Source organism: Passer montanus, unplaced genomic scaffold, assembly GCF_014805655.1.
Source record: "Passer montanus isolate IOZ18808 unplaced genomic scaffold, ASM1480565v1 scaffold163, whole genome shotgun sequence".
Lineage (NCBI taxonomy): Eukaryota > Metazoa > Chordata > Aves > Passeriformes > Passeridae > Passer > Passer montanus.
In genome coordinates, this window is record NW_024363494.1 from 382,373 (window position 1) to 402,541 (window position 20,169).

The 20,169-nt window shown below is 52.4% G+C and overlaps 1 protein-coding gene across 2 annotated transcripts in view; it reads left to right on the forward strand.

Annotated features, from left to right (window-relative positions):
• KDM2A (lysine demethylase 2A) overlaps positions 1-20,169 on the forward strand; it is a 33,035-nt gene that overhangs the window by 4,403 nt on the left and 8,463 nt on the right. Inside the window, exons 3-12 of one of the 2 annotated variants that reach the window (XM_039703368.1) lie at positions 10,098-10,236; positions 10,837-10,915; positions 12,096-12,142; positions 12,259-12,437; positions 13,155-13,261; positions 13,574-13,667; positions 14,143-14,296; positions 14,990-15,105; positions 15,220-15,346; positions 16,103-16,524. In XM_039703368.1, coding sequence (XP_039559302.1) covers positions 10,098-10,236; positions 10,837-10,915; positions 12,096-12,142; positions 12,259-12,437; positions 13,155-13,261; positions 13,574-13,667; positions 14,143-14,296; positions 14,990-15,105; positions 15,220-15,346; positions 16,103-16,524 — 1,464 coding nt within the window. Of the gene's footprint in view, positions 1-10,097; positions 10,237-10,836; positions 10,916-12,095; positions 12,143-12,258; positions 12,438-13,154; positions 13,262-13,573; positions 13,668-14,142; positions 14,297-14,989; positions 15,106-15,219; positions 15,347-16,102; positions 16,525-19,300; positions 19,782-20,169 lie in introns of those variants that run through there. The other variant, XM_039703369.1, reaches the window with a different exon arrangement.

Sequence of the window (20,169 nt, forward strand, 5' to 3'; positions counted from 1 at the left end):
TTAAAATTGCCAGGGTGGCAGAGCTGGTTGAAGAGGTTTTCTCCCTCCCTCCGTGAGTGCTCCAGGAGCTGATGGCCCTGAGGTGAACGCTGCCTCAGGGAATTGTGGATCCTGCCCTGGATGGAAGTTGGCTGGGGGGAGGCATCTAGTGCCAGCTGTTGTCTGTGCTGGGGTAGTGAGCAAACCTGATGGGGCTGGAAGTCTCAGATGGGGAGACTGGGTGGGGTAGGAACCTCTGAAACTGGCTCTGCTGCTGGAGAGAGCCCGAGGAGGGGCCTCACCCTGCCTGGGGGCTCTGTGGGCTGAGCCACAGCTCCTGCTGGAGTCTTGGGCCCGAGTGACCATCCTGGCTGGGTGCAGTGTCACCCTTACTTTGGCTGTGGAAAGAGTTGTGACACCCATGAAGGCAAACGGGTTCATGGAGCAGGAGACTGAAGTTCTGTGTGTTTTGGAGAATTAGAGAGGTGAGAGGGGAGCTGGGCCATGAAGCTCTATCCCGTGGTCTGAGGCAGTCTGTGTCCTGCCTTAGCACTGCCCTGCCCTCTGGTCAGATCCTTGTGTGAAATTTGAGAGGAGGCTCTGCCTGTCCCTACCAGCCAGAAGCCGAGGCCTCTCCTGTAAACAGCAGTTACCAAACCTGCCCTTACATGTCGGTGTCCAGGCTATCCCCTGAGAGAGTTCAGATGGGCTTTGCAGCATGTGCAGCCATCAGCTGGGGGATGAAGCCTGGGGAGTGTGCAGGACAAGGTTTTTTAACAGCCCTGCGTACTGTGGAGTGATCCCAGCTCAGCCCATGCCTGAGGGGTGGCACTGCTGGCTCTGACCAGTGCCCAGAGTCCCAGCAGCTGGAATCTTGTGGTTTCCAACTTGTTTGTGTCCTTTCTGCAGGATGGATGGGGTGATGGTTCAGGACACAAGTTGTGGGGCCAAGAAGGCCCACACATGTTGACAGGACACTTGTGACAGTTTTTCTCACAGGATAGGAATAAATTGAGGGATAAATGGCCTCAAAGCTGAGAGAGGGAGGTCAGGGGGAGCAGGCTGTGGGCTGCCTGTGTCAGGTAAGATAGGAAAGAGGAGGATGCAGCTTCCTACTTTCCCTGTGTTGCTCCATCTTGAGTGTTTCACAGTATGCCAGCAGTGGGATGCAAGGAGCAATCCCATCAGGTTCAGCCCAAGTTCTGGTTTGTCCTGTAAAGCTGCTCACTGCCAGGTAATGATCCCTGGAGATTGCTGGTGTTTGTCACCCCCAGCTATTGGGGGGTGACACAGGCCAGTCCTACTGCATACTGTCTTTCCCAGGGCTGCTCCCTCTGATTTGGGACTCACATGGGTGCACTGGGGTGACCCTGCCTGTGTTGCTCCCTGCAGACACTGAGCATGGGATGAGCCCCAGGCACTGGGTGAGAATTTGGGTGTTTTTACACCACCTGCTCCCTCTTCCCCATGTTTGAAATGTGACACTGGCAATTCCTGTCAAGCAGAGCTCCTTCCTGGAGTTCCTCTGTGCCCTGTGTGAAACCCAGCCTGGCCAAATGTCCCTGGTCTGCTGGACGCACCTCAACTGCCCAGTCTAGACAGGACCTGGGCAAGGGGGGCAATTAATCTCTCCCACAGGCCTCAAACTGGAGGCACTACAAATGAGTCATTCCAAATGACCCAGGTGTAATAAATGAGTTCTAAATAATTCAGAGGCTGTGCAGATTTGGTCTGGGCAGGGCTTTGGTGGAAGCTAGCAGCAACTGAAGGCTATTCTTGGAAAGCTTTAGAAATCCCTGTGAGCATTTAGATCCTGCCAGATGCATGACTGTGCTGGTCCCTGGGAGAATACGTCCCTGAAGCCAAGTGGATGCTGTTCCACATCAGCAGAGAGGGATGCAGGAGGTAAATATCTGCTGGATTCTTACTGTCCCAGGCCTGGCTGTGCCCTGAGTGTGTCCTGGAAGCTGCAGTGCTGACTAAGCAAGGAGCCAAACACTTCAGAAGCACTTCAAGTTACCTGTGAGTTACCAAACAATCTCTGCAGGCTTCATTTATGTTCCTATAATAAGCAGGAATAAGTTTTCCCAGGGTTATCCCAGCTGGAGATGACACTGACAAGTCAGGAGAGCAGTCCCTGTGCCCCCAGTGCCTTTTTAGTTATGTCAGGAGCCACCCAGATTTACAGGTCACTGGCTGGGTTTGGGGGAGGAAGGGCACATGTGGGAAAATGGTGAAATGCTCAAAAGGTGGAGAAACAAGGTGCTGCAATAATCTGGTCCTCTGAAAATATATAAAGGAAGCAATTCCCTTCAGGATGAGATCTCTGGTGCTGCTGCTGAGGGAAAAGTGTTTCTGTTTCCAGAAGAGGAAATGATGGCTGAGCCTTCAGGGGGCTGTGAGGAACTTTGGTGTTGTTCTTCCCTTTCCACAGTGGCCTGCCCTCCCTGTGCTGCTTATGCTCCCTGTTTACCTCTTCTCCCAGCTCTTGGCAGCCAGGTGAGGAACATCCATAGCTGGCTGTGGCTGTTGCTTGCTGCCACTTGAGGTGGTTCAGGTGAACCTGGTGACAAAGTGTATCCTGGGAATCGATGATGAGGGGAGAGGAGGTGGAGCTGTTGGACAGGAGTTCTGTGTCCATGCTTGTGCATCTCTGTTGCTGTAGCAACAGCACTGGGAGTAAACAGCAATGAGCTGGCTTTCCAGAGATTCTGAATCCCTCTGGAAGTTCCAGGAACTTGAACTAGAGAAGTTTTTTGGGCTGAGATCTGCCCAGGGTTGCAGGGTGGTGGATTTTCCATGTTTTAGCCATTGCTCTGTACGTGCTGCCCCCACACACCCTTTGAGGTCAAGGAGGAGGCTCTGTGAGCTTTGTTCATGCTGGTCCTCAGGGCTGGGAGCTGAGTGCATAATCCTGTTGTGTTTTAGCCAGTCCTGACAGAGTCTGGGAGAAAATACCACTTAAGAAAAGTCCTCCTTGTTCTTCCATGTACCCCTGGCTCCTGGGAGCTGTAATCTTGGGATAGAGCTGAGGCAGCTGGAAGTGGAAAGGAGAGGGCTGGCAGTGCATGCTCCTTTAAGGTCAGGCTGCCTCAGTGTCTTTAATTTGCTGTGCATAAATATTTCCATGTGTCACTGAGCCCCTTTGCCCCATTTGGAGTAAGGAAGGGATGAGTGCTGGGCTCCTTATGGAGGAGAAGGGGAGGGAGTGCAGGGATGGTGTAACAGCACAGAGTCCAGTGGAAATATCCTTCCTAGTAGCTGGATTCCCACATTGTCCATGTTCTTCCCAATGACCCTGGGCTGTTTTCCCTCTCCCTGAGCATCCTCAGCCCCATAGCCTGCAATGCAGGCAGCCTGCTGCCGTTCCCTTTAAAAAACAGTGTCAGCTGAGCAGGAATTGCAGGGCAAACCTCAAAGCTTCCTGCGTTTTTGTTATTCCAGTACTCCTGTGGTCCAGCTTCTCTCAGGCTGGGTGATGGTACAGAGCTGGCAACAGGTTTTGGAAGAGCTGGATTGGGACACTGAGAAATTCGGAGAGTGAGCACTTCTCTCAATAACAAAAAAAAATTTATTAAAAAATCCAAGTTAGCCCTGTGATCTCCCAGTGTGCTGGAGACAGGCCCCCAGCAAGGAATGAAGTCACTCAGGGCTGGCCTGCTACTGCTGGATCAGCTGAGTGCATATGGCTCTGTCTGTCCCTTGTCCTGGGTCTCTGCCTCCTGGTCTCTGTGGGGCTTAGTGGTGGGAATATGGATTAAATGCGTATAATTTTCAAGCCAGCCTTTTTTGGAGCAGTTTGGTCTATTTTGTTCCATTTGGGGGGGATTCTGTTGCCTTCCTGCACAAAGCAATAGGAGGAGCAGAGCTGGTACTGCTCATCTACCTTACTGCATAGGGCACGTGCTGGGGACACTTGACAGGGAAAGGGCTGCACACAGGGGTTTTTTTCTTGGATTTCTTCTGATTGGGAAGGGGTGGGATGTAATTCAAGGGGTTTTCTCAGTCTTCTCCAGAATTAAGAGGGCTGAATGCCAAAGGATTGCTTTTAGCACTGAGGGTCAGTGTTCAGCCTTGAAATGGTGTGGAGTGTTTGATGGTCCTTCAAGAGTTTCTCCAGGCTTGCATGGAATCCAGGCAGGATTTCTCCCAGTGCTGTGGCTGGTGGTGGAAATTGGCAGTCTGGGGGTGAGAAGTGCCATCAAAGCCCTTTAGGACAGTGGCTGTGTGTGACAGAGGCTGCAGGTGACTGGAGTGAGGAGCTGTATCCTTTCGTAGGAGCAGCGCATCCTTTTTGGGACTGCTGCCAGAGCTGCCCATCTGTGATCTGATCTAGCATGTTCCTCTGCCTGGTGGTTTTGCTGCTGTGGCTGGTCAGTGTGTGGTTTGGGAGCAGCTGTGGAGCTCTGCTTGGCCCCTCCATCCTCCCTCCCCTCCTGCCTTGCTCCAGTTCCTCAATTACTCCTCGTGTGCGTTCGATTTTGTAACCCAAAAGTGCAAACCAAAGCGTTCTCCCCGGTCATTCTGAAGTGCTGCCAGCCTTGCTCGTGATAGGAATCCCTCCTGGAGCTGGCAAGCCTGGAAGAGCTCCAGTTTTGTGTAGATCCTGTTTGCTCATTGCTCGTCAGCCTGGTGCTTTGAGTCTGTCTTTTTCCAGGGATGTGCCACCTGGGATACACCCATTCAGCACTCCAGCTTTTGAGAGGAATGGGAGGTGGTGAGGGGCATTAAACCTGAGTTAAGCTCAGTGGTTCCTCTTGTCCTGAGTCTCTTGAGGGGACTGTACCTGTTCTTTAGATCCTAAGTGGTGCTTCCCATATCTGGGGGGGGAGCAGGGAGTCCAGGATTGAAGGTGGGAGAGGCACAGAGGGCAGGAACCTGCTGCCGCTGTGCTGTGCTGGTGCTCCAGAGCTTAGAGCCCAGCCCAGGAGCTGAAGTGGGAGGTGCAGACTTGGAGGGGAGAGGGATATAGAAAAGAAAAGCTCTTGTGCTTAAGATAAGCAGTGACCTGGCAGGCTGCTGATTGGGTGTCATAATCTTGGTGCCTTGGTTCTTCACACTCTATCTGGAAACACTGGCAAGGGCAGATCTTCCCTGCATAGCCTGTTCTGGCATTGGCACCTGCTGTGCCCTGGGTCTGTCTGATCACAGCCTGGCTGCTTCCCTGCTTGTCCATCCTCCTGTCAGGCTGCCTTGTGTCTTCCTGGAGAAATGGATGTTGTTCTTCCCACTTTGCCACTGCTAAAATTACTGGGGATTCTCAGCACAAGGTCTCAGAGGCAGAATTCTGGACTTGCCTCAGGTACTCACTAGAGATCAGAACACCCTTCGACAGATTCAACTGTTGCAGGTCTGGATTTATCTAGGCAAGAGCCACAGTTGTTTGCTGTAAAAATATGTGAAAAGTTAAATTCCTTAACTGGAGAGAGTTGAGCTGGTTAATTTATTATAAATTTGAGTGCATTTCAGCAGAGTAAACCTGCAAAGGGATGGGGCGATGAAGAAATGCACTGGTAGATCACACTGTTCTATGGATACACTGGGAGCCAGGAAAAGTTAAAACCTGCAACAGGGAATTTTGGGATTGGAAATGGAGGTGAAACTTTCTGCGTTCTTCATGTCAAAGGAGTAGAAGAGAGTTGTGGGAGGCTTCACACGGGCAAGCTGCTCTGGAAAGACAGCAAGCAGAGGGAGAGGAAAAGTGAGAGGGGTGCTCTGGTCTCCTGAGGGGGAAGGAGCTGTGGCATAGCAGGAAGAGGTTCCTGGTGACTGGGAGATGGAGCTGAGGGAGGGGATGGCAGCAGACAGGACAGGAAGTGACTAAAATACTGTGGTGTGTGTTGGTTTCACTCTTTAAATACATGAGGCTCTTTCAGCGAAAGGACGGCTTGTTCTTTTTTTCAAATGTGACCTTGTACTCGTTCTTCCCTCAAAAACCTCACAGGAGAGGAGTTTTCTGGCTCTCTTCAGCTGACTGTCAGCTCCTTTGCTGTTAGAAGGAGCTGTGCTCCATGGAGGCAGCACTTGCTGATGGAAAGAGGTTTCCAAGGGAGGATTTTGGAGAGCGTCACTGTGGAGATTCATTAGGTGCTTTCCCTGGAATCCTTGGGTGAAGGAGAATGCAGGTGAAATAATCAGAATAGAAGAGATAGGAAGCACAGATATTAATCCTACTGACAGCTATTTCCTCCAATAATTGAATGGTACCCAGGAGGTTCAGAAAGAAATGGTGAAGGACAGCTGTCTTAGGTGGGAATTGCTGGCTCTCTGGTCTTGGAGGATGAATAAAGAAAGTGCCTTTATCTTGACCCTGCCTGACACAGAGAGAAAAGGTTTGGATCACTTGTCAGTTCTTCCTTAGTAAAACTCTCAGCAGGATGAAAAATGCCTGAATCCTAAGAGAAAGCTGGGAAAACAAAGTGATCTTTAAATATTGCTGCTTAATGCTGAATGCTGAGGTTGTCCCACAGATAGTGTAATGTGCCTGACTCTGTGCCCTTGCTTCACTGGAGCTGAACTTCACCCACAACGTTGTCACAGGTGGCAGTTCTGGGGACATCTGCTGATCTCATTTTGGGAAGCTCTATGTCCCTGGCTGAACTGGTTGATACTGGAAGGTCTCCCAATAGTGGAGTCACTCCCAGGAAGAAGCAGTTCTGGTCTAAGAGTCCAGGACTGTGAGTTGCTGATGTTCTCTGGATGGGCTGTAGGAATGTGCTGGGAAGGGATACTCGGCCAAGCCCTGTCCCTAGCACAGGCTGTGGGACAAGGGGAGCCAGCTCTTCCTGGGAAGAAGTCCAACTTGGTGCTGTCAGAAGGATTGGCACAGCTCTGTGTGTGCAATAGTGGCAAGGTAAGGTTGGCATTAGCTTGTCATGGCTTTGCAGGTGTCACATGTAGCCATTTATTTATCCAGGCAGCAATTTCCTGTGTGGCACATGAGAAGAAAAGGGGTTTTGGAGCATCCACTGAGCACATCTGTCCTCATACAGAGACCCAGTTTGGGGACATGGGGTCTGTGGTTTGTGTCACTGTGCCATGAGGAAGCTGCAGACTCCAGGAGGGGAAGACTCCCGCAGATGCTGCCTCTCCCATAACGCATGCCTGGAAGCACAGAAGCCTTTCCTTCCTCCTGCCTGCTCTGGGGCCCTGAAATACTGTTTTTCCCCACCCTCCCAAGACAACAATGACTTGAAAGCAGTGTGGCCCCGGCTGGGTCCGATGGGATGGGAGCTGTTTGCATTGTGCTTTTGGGTCCTCAGCCACAGCTGGGATCCTGCTCTCCTCATGCTGGGCCAATTAGAAGGCCAGACTCTTCCCTGCCCAAGGGAACAGGCGAAGCTGATCTGCCTGGGAGCTTGAGGGGGTTTGTGGCTGATGCTTTGCTGATGACAGGAGCAATAGACTTTGGAATTTGCTTGGCTGGAGGACACAATCCTCTTCCTTCTGTGTTTTGCATCCCTGTTTCCTCATTGCAAAGGGATTCAAGTTTAAGGTGTTCCTGCCTGTTTCCTGGTGTTTGCACTTCTGTGGTGTGGCTGCCTTATCATGGAGTGGTTTGGGTTGAAGGTTCCAACCTGTTTGCTTTGGAGGCTGTGTTGTGAAGGAGATCTGGGAAAAGTCTGAGCAGGGCCCTGATCCTACAGTGCATCTCCAGCATCCACCCATGGCACCAGTAGGATCCGAATCAGGCCCAGCCACATGGTCACATTTCTGTTGAATGAGCTGCTCTACACAATCCCCAGAGCCTGGCCTGGTGCCACTTCCAGAAGGACAGACAATGCCTGGTCACCCTGCCTGTGGCTGGAGCTGCATCCCAGCCTGGATATCCCAAGGTTTGTCCTCAAATGGGACTCACCTGAGTTCCAGCCCAGTGCAGTAACCCCTGCTCCTGGTTGAGTGTAGCCAAGGGAGTCAAATACAATCTATTAAGGGACTGGTTTGGACATAGCCTCTTCTTGCCAGATTTTTCATGCCAAACCTTTTCCTCCCAAAAGGTGAGGTTTTGAATCCAGCAAAGGCAAAGGAGCTGCTTTTCCCCCTAAAAGTGAGTGTCTGGAGTAAGGGAGCAGGTCAAAAAGCAACCTGATCCTGCACTGAGCAGGACCCACTTGATCCCAAAGCAGGTGAGACCATGGACTGCAGAATCCTCCTCTTCATTGTGCACATCCTCTCTCTGACAGAGAGCTGCCTGCTGGGATCTGTAGTCCTAGAATTGCCTTGGATTGGGAAGAGTGAAACGCTGGTCATGCTGGAAGGTGATTCACATCCTTACCTGGCATAGGTGTGCCTTGAACTTCCCTGCTGTGGTTTAGTAAGGATTAGAATGAAGTGGGCCTTTCCCCACAATGCTGGGTTCTTCAGGAAAAGCTGAGTTTGAGGTTTGCTTATTGTCCCTAAATCCTGCTCAGGGCGGACCCCTCTCTGCTCTGTACCCTCATTTTAAAGCTGAGTACCATGCAGGCTTCATGGATTCCATGATTTTTAAGGGTAAGTGCTTTATGAGGTGGGCTAATCATCCATTATAACATAGTCACAACACCTCTATATCTCAAACTTCAAGTTCTGATGCATCCCCTTGGAAGGGCCAGTCTCAGTTTAAAGGCAGAGTGAACATTTGGGAGTTCCAGTTTTTGGTGAGTGCAGCCCAGCTTTAGCGGTGTGAAAATCCAAGAGTTCCCAAGGAATACGTCACTTATGCTGGTGCCACTCCCATATGTCTGTGCTTTTTAAATGCACTTTCCCGCCTTTATACAAGTATCTCTGTAAAAATCCGTAAGTAAAGTGACTTTTTGTGTTGTTAAAAACGGGGAGATCCCACTTATCTTTAGTGGATGGCTTAAAACAAAGGACAGCAGCGCTTTTCCAGATTGTTTAATCCTCGGGGCCATTGGACAGGCCCTGGTTGCAGGATCCTGAAGACTCTGCCTGAAGTGCCCCATTCAGGAGCAGCCAATTGTTCGTGCCTGGCTGATGAGGTGTTTTGTGTCCCAGTCACTCAGGTTTTTGGTAAGGAGGTTGGAAAGCTGAGCACCGTCAATGGGCTGTTAACAATGGGTGAGTGACTCTGTCGTGATGGCAGGGGAACTCCTTGTGCATCCATCAGCCTGCTTGAAACTGGAGTTAAAATTAAATGTTGGAGGGGGTGGGGGAAAAGCCTTTTTTTGTGTGTGTCCCTACGTGCTCCTGCACTGGTTCGTCTAATTAATCTAAAAAAAAATTATTTAAAGCAGTACTTCTGTATGAGGGAGTTGATTCCTCTTTCTCCAGTGAGGTTATTGCAGGCTGGTTCTGGTGGTCTTGTTGGGGATGTGACACTGCCCCTCCCTGCTGCAGGCAGGTGCCACCAGCTGTGTCACCTCCTGCCCCATCCTGGCCGTCTGCTGGCCCAGCAGTTGGTGTGCACGCTTGATAATGGGAACATCCCTAATTAGGGGAAGGCAGCTTGGCTAACTCAGAGCAGGTTTGCCTTTTATCTGAGGGGATTTAGGGAGCATTCCCACGCAGGGCTCTGCTCTCTGGCCAGGTGGCCAGCAGCTGGGGACAGTAATTTCTTCCAGATCCAGCAATGCCAGAAGAGGATGTCTGTCAGGAATCCCTGTACAGATGTGCTTACTAGACCCTCTAAGAAAAGTGTTCCTTCCACTCTGCTATTCTTCTCCATACAAGCAAGAGAATAAATCAGCTTTCTGTGTACAAGCACAGCCAAAGATGAAAACTTAGGAGTCTTTTTTTTTAATCATTGGTGTTCTGGCAGAGATTTAAACTCACAAGTGCCTTTACCTCCAGTGCAGCAAAATACTGATGCACCTGTGAAAGTGGGGAACTGATTCTTTGTTCTCTGCCTCTGTTACACTAAACTCTCTCCCCTCCTCCCGTATTTCCGTATTAGAATTCATTAGGAGTGATTATCTGTCTCGCATACAGCCCAATTAGCACAAATCTGGATGGAGGAGGGGCAAAGCTGGTGTGTCAGTGGTATGCTTTGGGTTCAGGACAGACCTGAGCTCCCCTAGAGGCCGTGGCTGAGCTGTGTTGGGTTGGGTGAGGTTGTTCCTCCTGCTCCATAGCTTCCCTTCCTGTCCCTAACTTCTCCCTTCCCGGTGTTCTCCCCTCAGCGTGGCACGATGAGGCGGCGTTACGAGGACGACGGCATCTCCGATGATGAGATTGAAGGGAAGAGAACGTTTGACCTCGAGGAAAAGCTGTCCACCAACAAGTTCAACTCCACTTTCGTGGTCTTCATGGAAGGCAAAGGTTTGTCTTGGGGCTGCTGGTCCCAGGGAGTGTGTGTGTGGAATGGCATGGAAACTGCTCGCTCCAGAGAGCACGGAGCCGGTCTGCAGCTTGCTGGGACACGTGGCAGCCAGGAATGGGAGGGTTTTCCTGGGTCAGCACCTGTAATTGCAGCCACGTGTCAACCAGATCTTTAATTCAAGGACTGTGTGGGATGTCTCCCCTTCCTTTCAGCACGCACACGGCTCCGTGGGATGGCTTTTCATCACACAGCCCCTCATGAGGATTTACTGGGAGGGAGGAGCGTTTGTGCAAGGCATCTCTTGCTTGGCTCTGAGCTTCCTAGGGAAGTGAGCACCAAAATCCGGGCTGTTCACCTGTCAGGAGCAGCCTGTTGGAGCAAACCCTCCTTAGGGGCCCTGTCTGAGGCTTGTCAGCAGCACACACCCTGCTGCCTCCTAGAACTGCTGCAAAGGAGTTCAGGATTTTTGAAGAAGTGTAGAAGAGTGAGGAGCAGGGTTGGACTAGGGATCTCCAGAGAACCTTTTCAACCTGAGCATGTCTATAATACTCTGAAGGAGTTTTTCCTAAACCTTCCCTTTTCTTGTCTCCCCACACCAGACTTCACAGTTGAATACATCCAGCGGGGTGGCCTGAGGGACCCGCTCATCTTCAGAAGCTCGGACGGCCTGGGGATAAAGTAAGTGCTGGGAGCACAGAGTGGTGGGTGACTCTGGCCCAGTTCCTTCATCTCTCTGTACTCTGTGGGATCTGCTCCTGGCTCTGCCAGGCTAGTTTGACTGTCATGTCCATGCTGTTCTTTATGTGCAGTGAGAGAAATACCTTCCAGCTCAGTTATCGCGTTCTTCCTAGTCTGTTTTGACCAAAAATGAGAGAACTGAATTGGCTGTAGGTGATCAGAATTCTACCAAATGTTTGGAAAGTCCCACTGCTGCTCTGATGCAACATCTGGCTGGGTTTCTTTCCTAGTAACATAGGCATCTATTGCCAGAGAGTCAAACAATTTGTAGTATTTCTGGCATTTTCCAGAATTCCAACCTGATTTTCCAAACTTCTGAGCTGGTGTCTGCCTCTCTTGTTGCAGTACATCCACTGACGTTTGCAGCTCTAAATGTAAACTGGGTCAGAGTTTGGGGTTGATTAGAGGAATAAATGACCCCTCACAAACTTTCAGAGCTAGTACCAGCAGCAGTGCTCCAAAGTCCCTCAGCCATGGGGTTCCATGGCTGTGAACAGATGGGTGACATCTCATCCAGTGCAGGATGTTCTTTGCTGGGGTGAATTGGGTAGGAAGTCATGCCAGGCTCAGTCTAACTGCTGGGTGACTTGGGAGGGTAGAGATTTAATACTGGACATTACAGTGTGACTGAAACTGGATTTCTCCTAAGCTTTTGGATATTTCTCTGGGTCAAGAGCTGCTCGAATGGCTGCCAGCCTGCTCTGCCTGTGACAGCAGTGTTTGTACAGAGAAGGGTGCCAGTACAAACATTGGAGTGGTTCTGCTGTGTCAGTGGAATATACTGCGTGTCCTGCTCTGACCGTGCCTTTGGATTGGGATAACTCACACAAGCAGCCTTTAAAATGAGAGCTGGATTGCTTAGTTCAAGGCCTCCTGGCTTCTTTGCTAGAAGTCACTGTACAGCAGCTCTGGAGATGGTACATCCTATTCCCAAGCCTGCTTCCCGAGCCAGAAGTTTGTTCTAGTGTTTCACCCCAGTCCTGTGCCCCCAGAGATCCTCTTCCATGGCCTTCTCCAACACCAAAGCAGCACAGATGTACCTTCAGGGTGCCAATTCCTGGGTCACAGAGTGCAGCCAGAAGCACTTTACGGTTTTTTTAGTCAGATGTTTGTCCCACAGGATGCCGGATCCGGACTTCAGCGTGAACGATGTGCGGCTGTGTGTGGGTAAGTGTCCGGAGTGCCCCTGCAGTCACTTGTGTACTTGGGGTCTTTGAGGATCTCACCTCCTGGAGTCCATGGTGCAGAGGGACAGTTCAGTGACGTGTCTGTCACCGTGGCAGGGAGCCGACGGATAGTGGATGTGATGGATGTGAACACGCAGCGGGACATCGAGATGTCCATGGCGCAGTGGGCGCGCTACTACGAAACGCCAGAGGAGGAGCGGGAGAAGCTCTACAACGTCATCAGCCTGGAGTTCAGCCACACCAAACTGGAGAACCTGGTGCAGAGACCTGCTACGGTGAGTGGGGCTCTTCCTCACACAGGGATCTGCTTTCCCTCAAAATCTGGAGGTGAGATCCAGCCTGGCATTGGGATGTGGTAGAAGAGGGGCTGCTCGGAACATGTGCGGGCTCAGCAGGGATATCAGTCTGGAAGCTGCTGGAGCTGATCGCTTAGTTGGGCTGTGGTGACCATGGCCAAGTTCCTGGCACGTCACTCTCTGGAGAGATAGCTTCTGCACAGTGTGGCACAGAAGCAGGGAGGGCTCCTGATGCAAAATGCTGAAATCTCTGAGGGCAGAGGAGGCCAGACTGGAGGTGTGCTGGAAGAGGGGCAGGAAGCTGTTTTGTGCTGGGAAGGTGAGTTGTGGCAGGTGGGATGGATGAGATGAACATCTCGAACTACCTCTGCAGTCAGCAGAGTGGAAGTGGCAGCTGTGGGGGCCAGTTCTCTTTGTTAACTACAGAGGGAACTTCAACATCTCTGGCTCTCCTGAAGTTTAGGGAATTGAATCTCACCTCTAGGGGATACTGTCTGGTATATTTTTTATGGAAGTCCAGAGCTGGCATCTGAACACCTGATCCTTAAGTGCTTTGTGTGTAGGACTGTCCCAGTAGCACTGGGAAAGTTTCTGGGTGTGGGGAAGGACCAAAAAGGGATTTGCCAGCCTGGGGTAGCAAAAGGTTTTGCTGTGCCCCTTTTTTCTCTGCTCATGTCTCCTACCTCTCTGCTGTAGGTGGATTTGATTGACTGGGTTGATAACATGTGGCCCAGGCATCTAAAGGAAAGTCAGACAGAGTCTACCAATGCCATCCTGGAGATGCAGTATCCAAAGGTGCAGAAGTAAGTGAATTCATGAGCTGTGGCAGGCAGCAAACAATCTCCTGCAGGAAAACTGCCCAAGGGAGCAGCAGTGTGTACCAAGGGGAAGGGGGAGGATCAGTCTCCCAGCTTATTTTTGTGGGTGACACTTGTAAGGCCTCTGCAGTCACTTATTGAATCCACTTTAGCTGTGTGGAAAAGGGGCTGGGTGGCTTGTGACACTGCTCTGAGCAATTGACCTTGGTTTGGGGGACCCATTCCCTTGGAATGTCATATCTGCTCCAAAGTGTGGATCTCCATTCATTTTCACCTTCTCATCTTGTTTTCCACCAGATACTGTTTGATGAGTGTCAAGGGCTGCTACACAGATTTCCACGTGGACTTTGGTGGCACTTCTGTGTGGTACCACATCCACCGAGGGGGAAAGGTAGGACTGTACCAACTAGGACAGCTATAGGTACTTTAGGAAAGTGTTGGTCTGGTTTTGGGTAGATCCTTGAGGGTGCAGGTACCAGACAGCAAATTGAAGTATTTTCCACCCTAAACTTGTCTGTATTGCATGTAGCCAGACAGCTGCCAATCCCTAGTTCAGGTGTAGCTCTAACATGGTAAATCAAGCTCAGTGAATCTCCTTGTCACTCTGGTGGCTTTCCTGGGCTCTGTATCTCTTGACACTGATGTAAATCATAGCTTAAAAAGCATCCCAAGCTCAGGCTACCTGTAGCACTCAGTGTGTCAGGCTGGGGAAGACCTTGCTTGTGCTCTCAAGGCGGGCAGCTGTTGCAGTCATTTTGCTGGGAAGTTCTCAGGGAGAGGGGCAAGGAAGAGATTCAGATGTTGGGAAGAAGCCATAGCTGTTCATTATGTGATGACTTACATGAGGGTGTTGTCTTTATTTGCAGATCTTCTGGCTGATCCCTCCCACACCCCAGAACCTGGAGCTCTATGAAAACTGGCTTCTCTCAGGGAAGCAGGGAGACATTTTCCTTGGGGACAGAGTGTCAGAGTGCCAGCGCATCGAGCTCAAGCAGGGCTACACATTTGTCATCCCCTCAGGTACCCTCAGCGTGGGCAGGGGCATCCTGGTCTTGGTCAGGTTTGTCTGAAACTCCTGGGACACTGGCAGGATTTTACCTCCCTCGAGTCACTGGAAGAGGGAGATGTGATGTGGCTCTGTCCTCTTGCTTACCACCTCCCAAAACATGCCTGTGATGGCATTGTGGATCCAGCCCAAGTGTTAGAAAAGCTGTGGCTGGCTCATATCATGTTTGATTAATTATTAAAGGAGGCTTTCCCAGATCCTGTCATGTTGACACATGGAACAGTGTAGGTTCAGGAGAGGCTGGCCCAAGGCAGCTCCCCTGCTTCCTGGGTGTCTTGTGACACCACTGCAGAGCTGTGGCGTGCAGCAGGACCAGGAACAGAAAACAGCAGGGATTGCACAACTCACTCATTTGAGTCTGTTATCACAACTGACACTTCTTCTGAACCGAGTGGCTTTGCCTTAAGGAAACCCATGCTGGAATTCCCCAGATGTTGGACTTAGCTGGATTGCTTAGCCTTGGAGATAAGGAATGGAACTTGAGTTATTTTGAAGGTGTTTTAGAGTGTTGGAACAGACTTCAGAAGGCTGTTTCCCTTGGTGCTAGGCCTATCGCAACTAGGAAACAATCTAGGATGACACCAGGGTGACAAAAAGCTATGCAAGATGGATCAGAAGGATTCTTCCAACTCTGCTTTCTCCCCAAGGTTGGATCCATGCTGTGTACACTCCCATGGACACACTGGTTTTTGGTGGCAACTTCTTACACAGCTTCAACATCCCTATGCAGCTCCGGATCTACGGCATCGAGGACCGCACACGGGTAAGGACCTGTGGGAGACCTGTGCTGGACACTGGGCCACACCTGCTGTGGCATCTGTCATCTGACAGCAGCAGTGGAAAGGAGGTCTGACAGAGCCTCTTGCCTGTTTTGCAGGTCCCAAATAAATTTCGTTATCCCTTCTATTACGAGATGTGTTGGTACGTGCTGGAGCGTTACGTGTACTGCATCACCAGCCGCTCCCACCTGACCAAGGACTTCCAGAAAGAATCCCTCAGCATGGGTAAGTCCAACCCCTGTTCCTTCCTTACCCTTATCCAACTGGCTTCTTACACCCTCCTGCTGGAGCACTGGCTCAGTAGTGTGCCAGGCAGGGGAGGGCTGCGTGGGGATTTTTTTGGGCATGAAGTCACAACCAGCCAGACTTCTGCTTCCTCCTCAGCAACCACCAGTTCAGAGCCTCATACAGAAGAGATGGGGGGAAGTTGCAGTGGCCACCACGGTGCTGTAGGCAGGAATTATCTCTGGCTGGCCAGGGCCTTCTGCACACAGGGTTTGAGGGTTACTTGGAGGGCTCGACAACCTCACGGTCATGAGTGAGTCCACATCCTCTTCATCGCATCAAGATCCTGAGCCCTCAGCTGGAGATCCCAAGCCCTCCAATGCAAAATGAGGTTGAATAGGGCATTAAGCAACATGATGTAGTGGAAGATGTCCAGGCCCATTCCACTGGAGTTGGGCTAGATGACAGTCCAAGTTCCCTTCCAATCCAATTCCATGAAATTAAGTCTAGGACAGGAAATTCAGTCTAGGGCATTTGCTATTTCTTCCTCTGGGACCTTTTTCCATATCTGGTGCCCTGCATTCACACAGACAAGCCAGGAATGGGAAGGATGTTTAGCTGTTCTTTTCCAGCTTCTCTGTTCCTTTCACCTCCTTCCTACAAATCTGTTGCTCCAGCATCCCTCATGACTGGGGGGATCCCGCTAAACACAGAACACCTCCTGTGATTGCTCTCCCTGTTTTATCATCATGGCAGATATGGAGCTGAGCTCCTCGGACTCGGTGAACATGGAAGAGGAGGAGGAGGAGGAGGATGATGAGGATGCAGCAGGGAAGGAATCCCGGCGCCCCATGACCAGGAGGTCCATTCTCACCAGCCCCATCGCCAACGGTGCCAACATGGACTATGACGAACTGGGCAAGAGCTGCCGGAGCAGCCTGCCGGGTCTCAAGAAGACCCCATCCATAGACTCTTCCGACTCCAGCCGGGGCTCCCAAAATGGCCAGGCCTGGGACCCGAGTGGGGGCAGTCCCCGCAAGAGCAGGAAGGTGCACCTGACCCAATTTGAGCTGGAGGGGCTGCGCTGCCTCGTGGACAAGCTGGAGTCGCTCCCTCTGCACAAGAAGTGTGTTCCCACCGGCATCGAGGACGAGGACGCCCTCATCGCTGACGTCAAGGTAGGCCTGAGCGAGCGCAAAGCACTTCCCACGCTCGCCCTAACCCTGTCCTGGGGCAGGATTGGTGTCCTCCTCTTCCTGTGTGTGGGGCTGATGTTGCACCTGAGGGACGGCCCTGGGATTTGGGGTTGGGAAAGCAGGAGGGTGGCTGTGCCCTGGTGGGTCCCTTCTGGCCGTCAGTGCAGGAGTGCTCGTGGCTGATGCAGTTCACTTCCATTTTTGGCTGTGGACTCTGTGACAGTTGGAACCTTTTCCTTGCTCCAGGTGGATTTGGCTTTGTTCCTTTGAGTTGTTTGCCCAGGGTGTGACCTGGAGTTATAAGAGTCAGTTATTTTGGGCTGGTGAGGGTTGTTTGGATTTTATTTGCCTTCGTCTGTTGAGCTGACCCAATGAGGTTTAGTGTTTCAGCACTGAAGTGGGAATGTCAGCTTCACCCTATCCCCAGAAACCCATTCTAGTCCCTAAAAAGTTACCTTCTGCTCCCCTCCATGCTGTTGGTGATCTGTACAGCTGCTTGCCTGTACCAAAGCTGACACCCAGACACAGCCACGCATGTGTCCTTGTCTTTGCCATTGTTTTTATTTCCAAGTGCTGTCTCCTGATGGTTTTTTGCAAGATGTTCAGGTAAATCCAGAGCTCTGCTATGCTTTGTGGAGAGGGTGTGGCTCTGGGGTCTTGGTTGAAAGAGTCTAGGTGCTGTTAGAGGCCGAATTTCTGGTTTTCTGTGGCTTTTCAGGCATCCTGTGTGTGCTGTGACCTTTGAGAATATGAAGTGTGTGGTGTTCTGGAGGAACCTGAGCTGTGGGCTGTGTTTCACCCTTGAGCTGATGAAAGGAGGCTGGTGTTGGGTGTTTTGAAGGCAGAGCCTTGAAGGTTGTTGGTGTTCAGTTGTAGTTCGAGACCAAAGATCAAAGAATCTGTTCATGTTCTGGAGGTAGTAAAGATGAGCCTCTGGTTTTGGTGTGACCAGGCCCCTGTGTCCAGCTGTACCTTGCAGATGAGCTGCTGGTGACAGCCTTTGTGGTTCCATACAACTTCCCTGAGGATTTGCTGGCTGTCCTTGGAGGTTTGGAAGTATCCTGAGCTGCAGGATTTCGTCCCTCAGGACTGGCATCCTCAAGGCATCAAGATCCTTAGTCACAGCCTGCAGTGGCTGGGGAATGTGGGACAAGTTTGTCCAACTACAGCAAAGCTCTAGTTTCAAAACCCATTTTCCATAGAGATGAAAATGGAAGTGGAAGAAGTTGGCTTGTAAAGCCTGAGAAGGGCTTAAGACATTTCTAGCTAAAACTTCTAACTGGGACCACCAATCTGCAGCAGGTACTTTGCCCTTATGTCACCAGGTAAGGTCATTGATGGAGCTGGGATCTGGCCAAGCTGGGAAAGATGCACTTTGGTCTGTGCTCCCCGTGGTCAGAACGTGGCATTTTCTCATCCAGACTTGCAGGTGTGCCACCTTGATCAGCCCATCCAGTGCCACCCTCTGCTATCCAGTGTCCCCAGGCACGCCAGGAGCAGGAAAATGCTGCCTTTTCCCACAGCCTCTTGTGTGGTGATCAGGATTTCAGGGTGTCTGTGTGTTGGGTCACGTGGAGAAATATGTATCCTGTCATGAGTTCAGCCTGGAGCGTCACTTGGTGGGATGCGACACTTTGGATGTGACAGTTGTGCTTTCAGCTCTGTGGCAGGAATTGTCTGAAAATTCTGACTGTGATGGAGGTCATTGGAAGGATCATTGACAAAGAGGGAATTTCGGAGAGGTTCTGTTTTTTTACTGCTTCTGTCTAAAATTTCTGACCTCTCTGTGGTGGTTTCCATGACTGGCTTTGACAGGAGGATGGTCATGAGGCAGCTGACAGCAAGTCTAAAGCCAGGCCTCTGTGGCCTGGCATAAACAGGTTATATCTATGTTGTGCTGAGCTGTTGGAGCACCAAGGATTGTAGAAACAAGATAAGCGTCTCCCTGAATTGCTGATCCTGTCTCCAGGACCTCATCTCAAAACCTCTGGTGTGGCATTGGTCACTACCCGACTGGGCAATGAGCAGAGGGAGAATTTGGTGAGGAGTGGGTTTGGACTCCTCAGGGATGGGTGAGGAAGTTCAGGGTGGCCTGTGAGCTGTGCCAGGCAGGTCTCCGATGGTGGGATGGCAGCACTGGTCACGCTCCTGCCTGCGGGTTGGAGAGTGCCCATGCCAGGGGCCCCAGGGTGTCACTGGTTGCACAGTTGGTGACAGTCCCAGAGCCAGGTCAGCTCGTGACTGAGTGGCTTCCTGGAAACACAAAGCTGGAGTTGCCTGCAGATGCTTTGGATGCATCAGAAGTGGGAGCAGCCACTGCTCCCTTGTGCTGTTTGGCTTTATTTCTGGAGTTTCCTCCATTTTAATTGCGTTGTGTATCTGGGGGGCGTCTTGGGGGGCTGGGATTTGCTTGGGGACACCTTGATCGCCCGGAATGGATCTGTCCCCCTCTAGCGGTTTGGTCCCCAGTGCCTCTGGGAATGTGGCTGCTCCCAAACTTGGCTGGCGGGATGTTTCTCCCTCCAGGTCGGGAGAGTGGGTGTGCAGACCCTGGGGGGAGCTGCAAGGGGGACGACCCTTGCCTGCATTCCAAAGCCCCGCTCGCTCCAGCGGGGTCTCCTAGATCCCAAACCCGCCTCGCAACAGACAAAAGAAAGGCGCCGGGGAGGCTGGGCCTGAGCGGGACGGGGTAAGGGCTCTCCGCCACGCTCTGCCCGGCCCCGAGGAGCCCGGCCCCGGCCTCTCGGATTGCGGCGGAGGGAGGGAGGGATCCCGGGGAGGCCGGTGGGCAGCGCCGCCCGGACCCTGCGCCAATCCCCGCCGTCCCGGCCCCTCCCGGCGCTGCAGCAGCGCGGCTCTGCCCTCCGCTTCCTCGCTCCCTTTTTCTCTTCTGCCATCTTCCCGTTGCAAAGCATTGCTGGGAACCGCATGTGGGTGACGCAGCAGCATTGTCTCCGGCTCAGGAAGCTGCTGCCGCCGCCGCTGCCCAAGGGCTCGGGAGGAGCACGCGGCCGCCAGTGCGGCTGCTGGGGGCGGGGAGGAGCCGGGGGCGCTCGGGGCGGGGGGCGCAGCTGCTCCCCAGCCATGTCCCCGAACACCGGGGGTCCGGCCGGGGTCTGAGCCAGCCCCCGGAGGTGTCCGGGAGAAGGGAGGGGGCTCCAGCCCTCGCAGTGCGGGCACCGAAACAAAGAGGGCTCGGCAAACTTCACCCAGAGTCTCGGCAGCTCCAGAAGCGCAAGGTCAGGCAGCTGGCAATGCTCGTGGCGCGGGGAGGGGACGTGGGGACGCTCCGGTCCCAGACAGGGTGGGAGGGGACCGCGGGGGGACCCCTGCTTCCCCGGAGGGCTCCCTGGCCAGTGCTTGGGCTCACCTCTCCCGTTCCCGGGGCACTTTCGCCTGCACTGCTGCCGAGGGGCTCCGGCCGCGTGTGTGCAGGGTCCCCTCTGCCACGTCCCGCCGGCCACAGCGCCACGGGGCACAGGGGACCAGCGGCCTGTCGCCCACCCCGGCTCTGAGACAGATGCAGCCTCAGGACCTGGGAGCCCCCGCGATCCCTCGGCTCCCTGGCGAGGAGCGTGCCTGAGCCGCCCCCGCCCCGTCCCTGGTGCCACGGGCAGGCAGATGCTG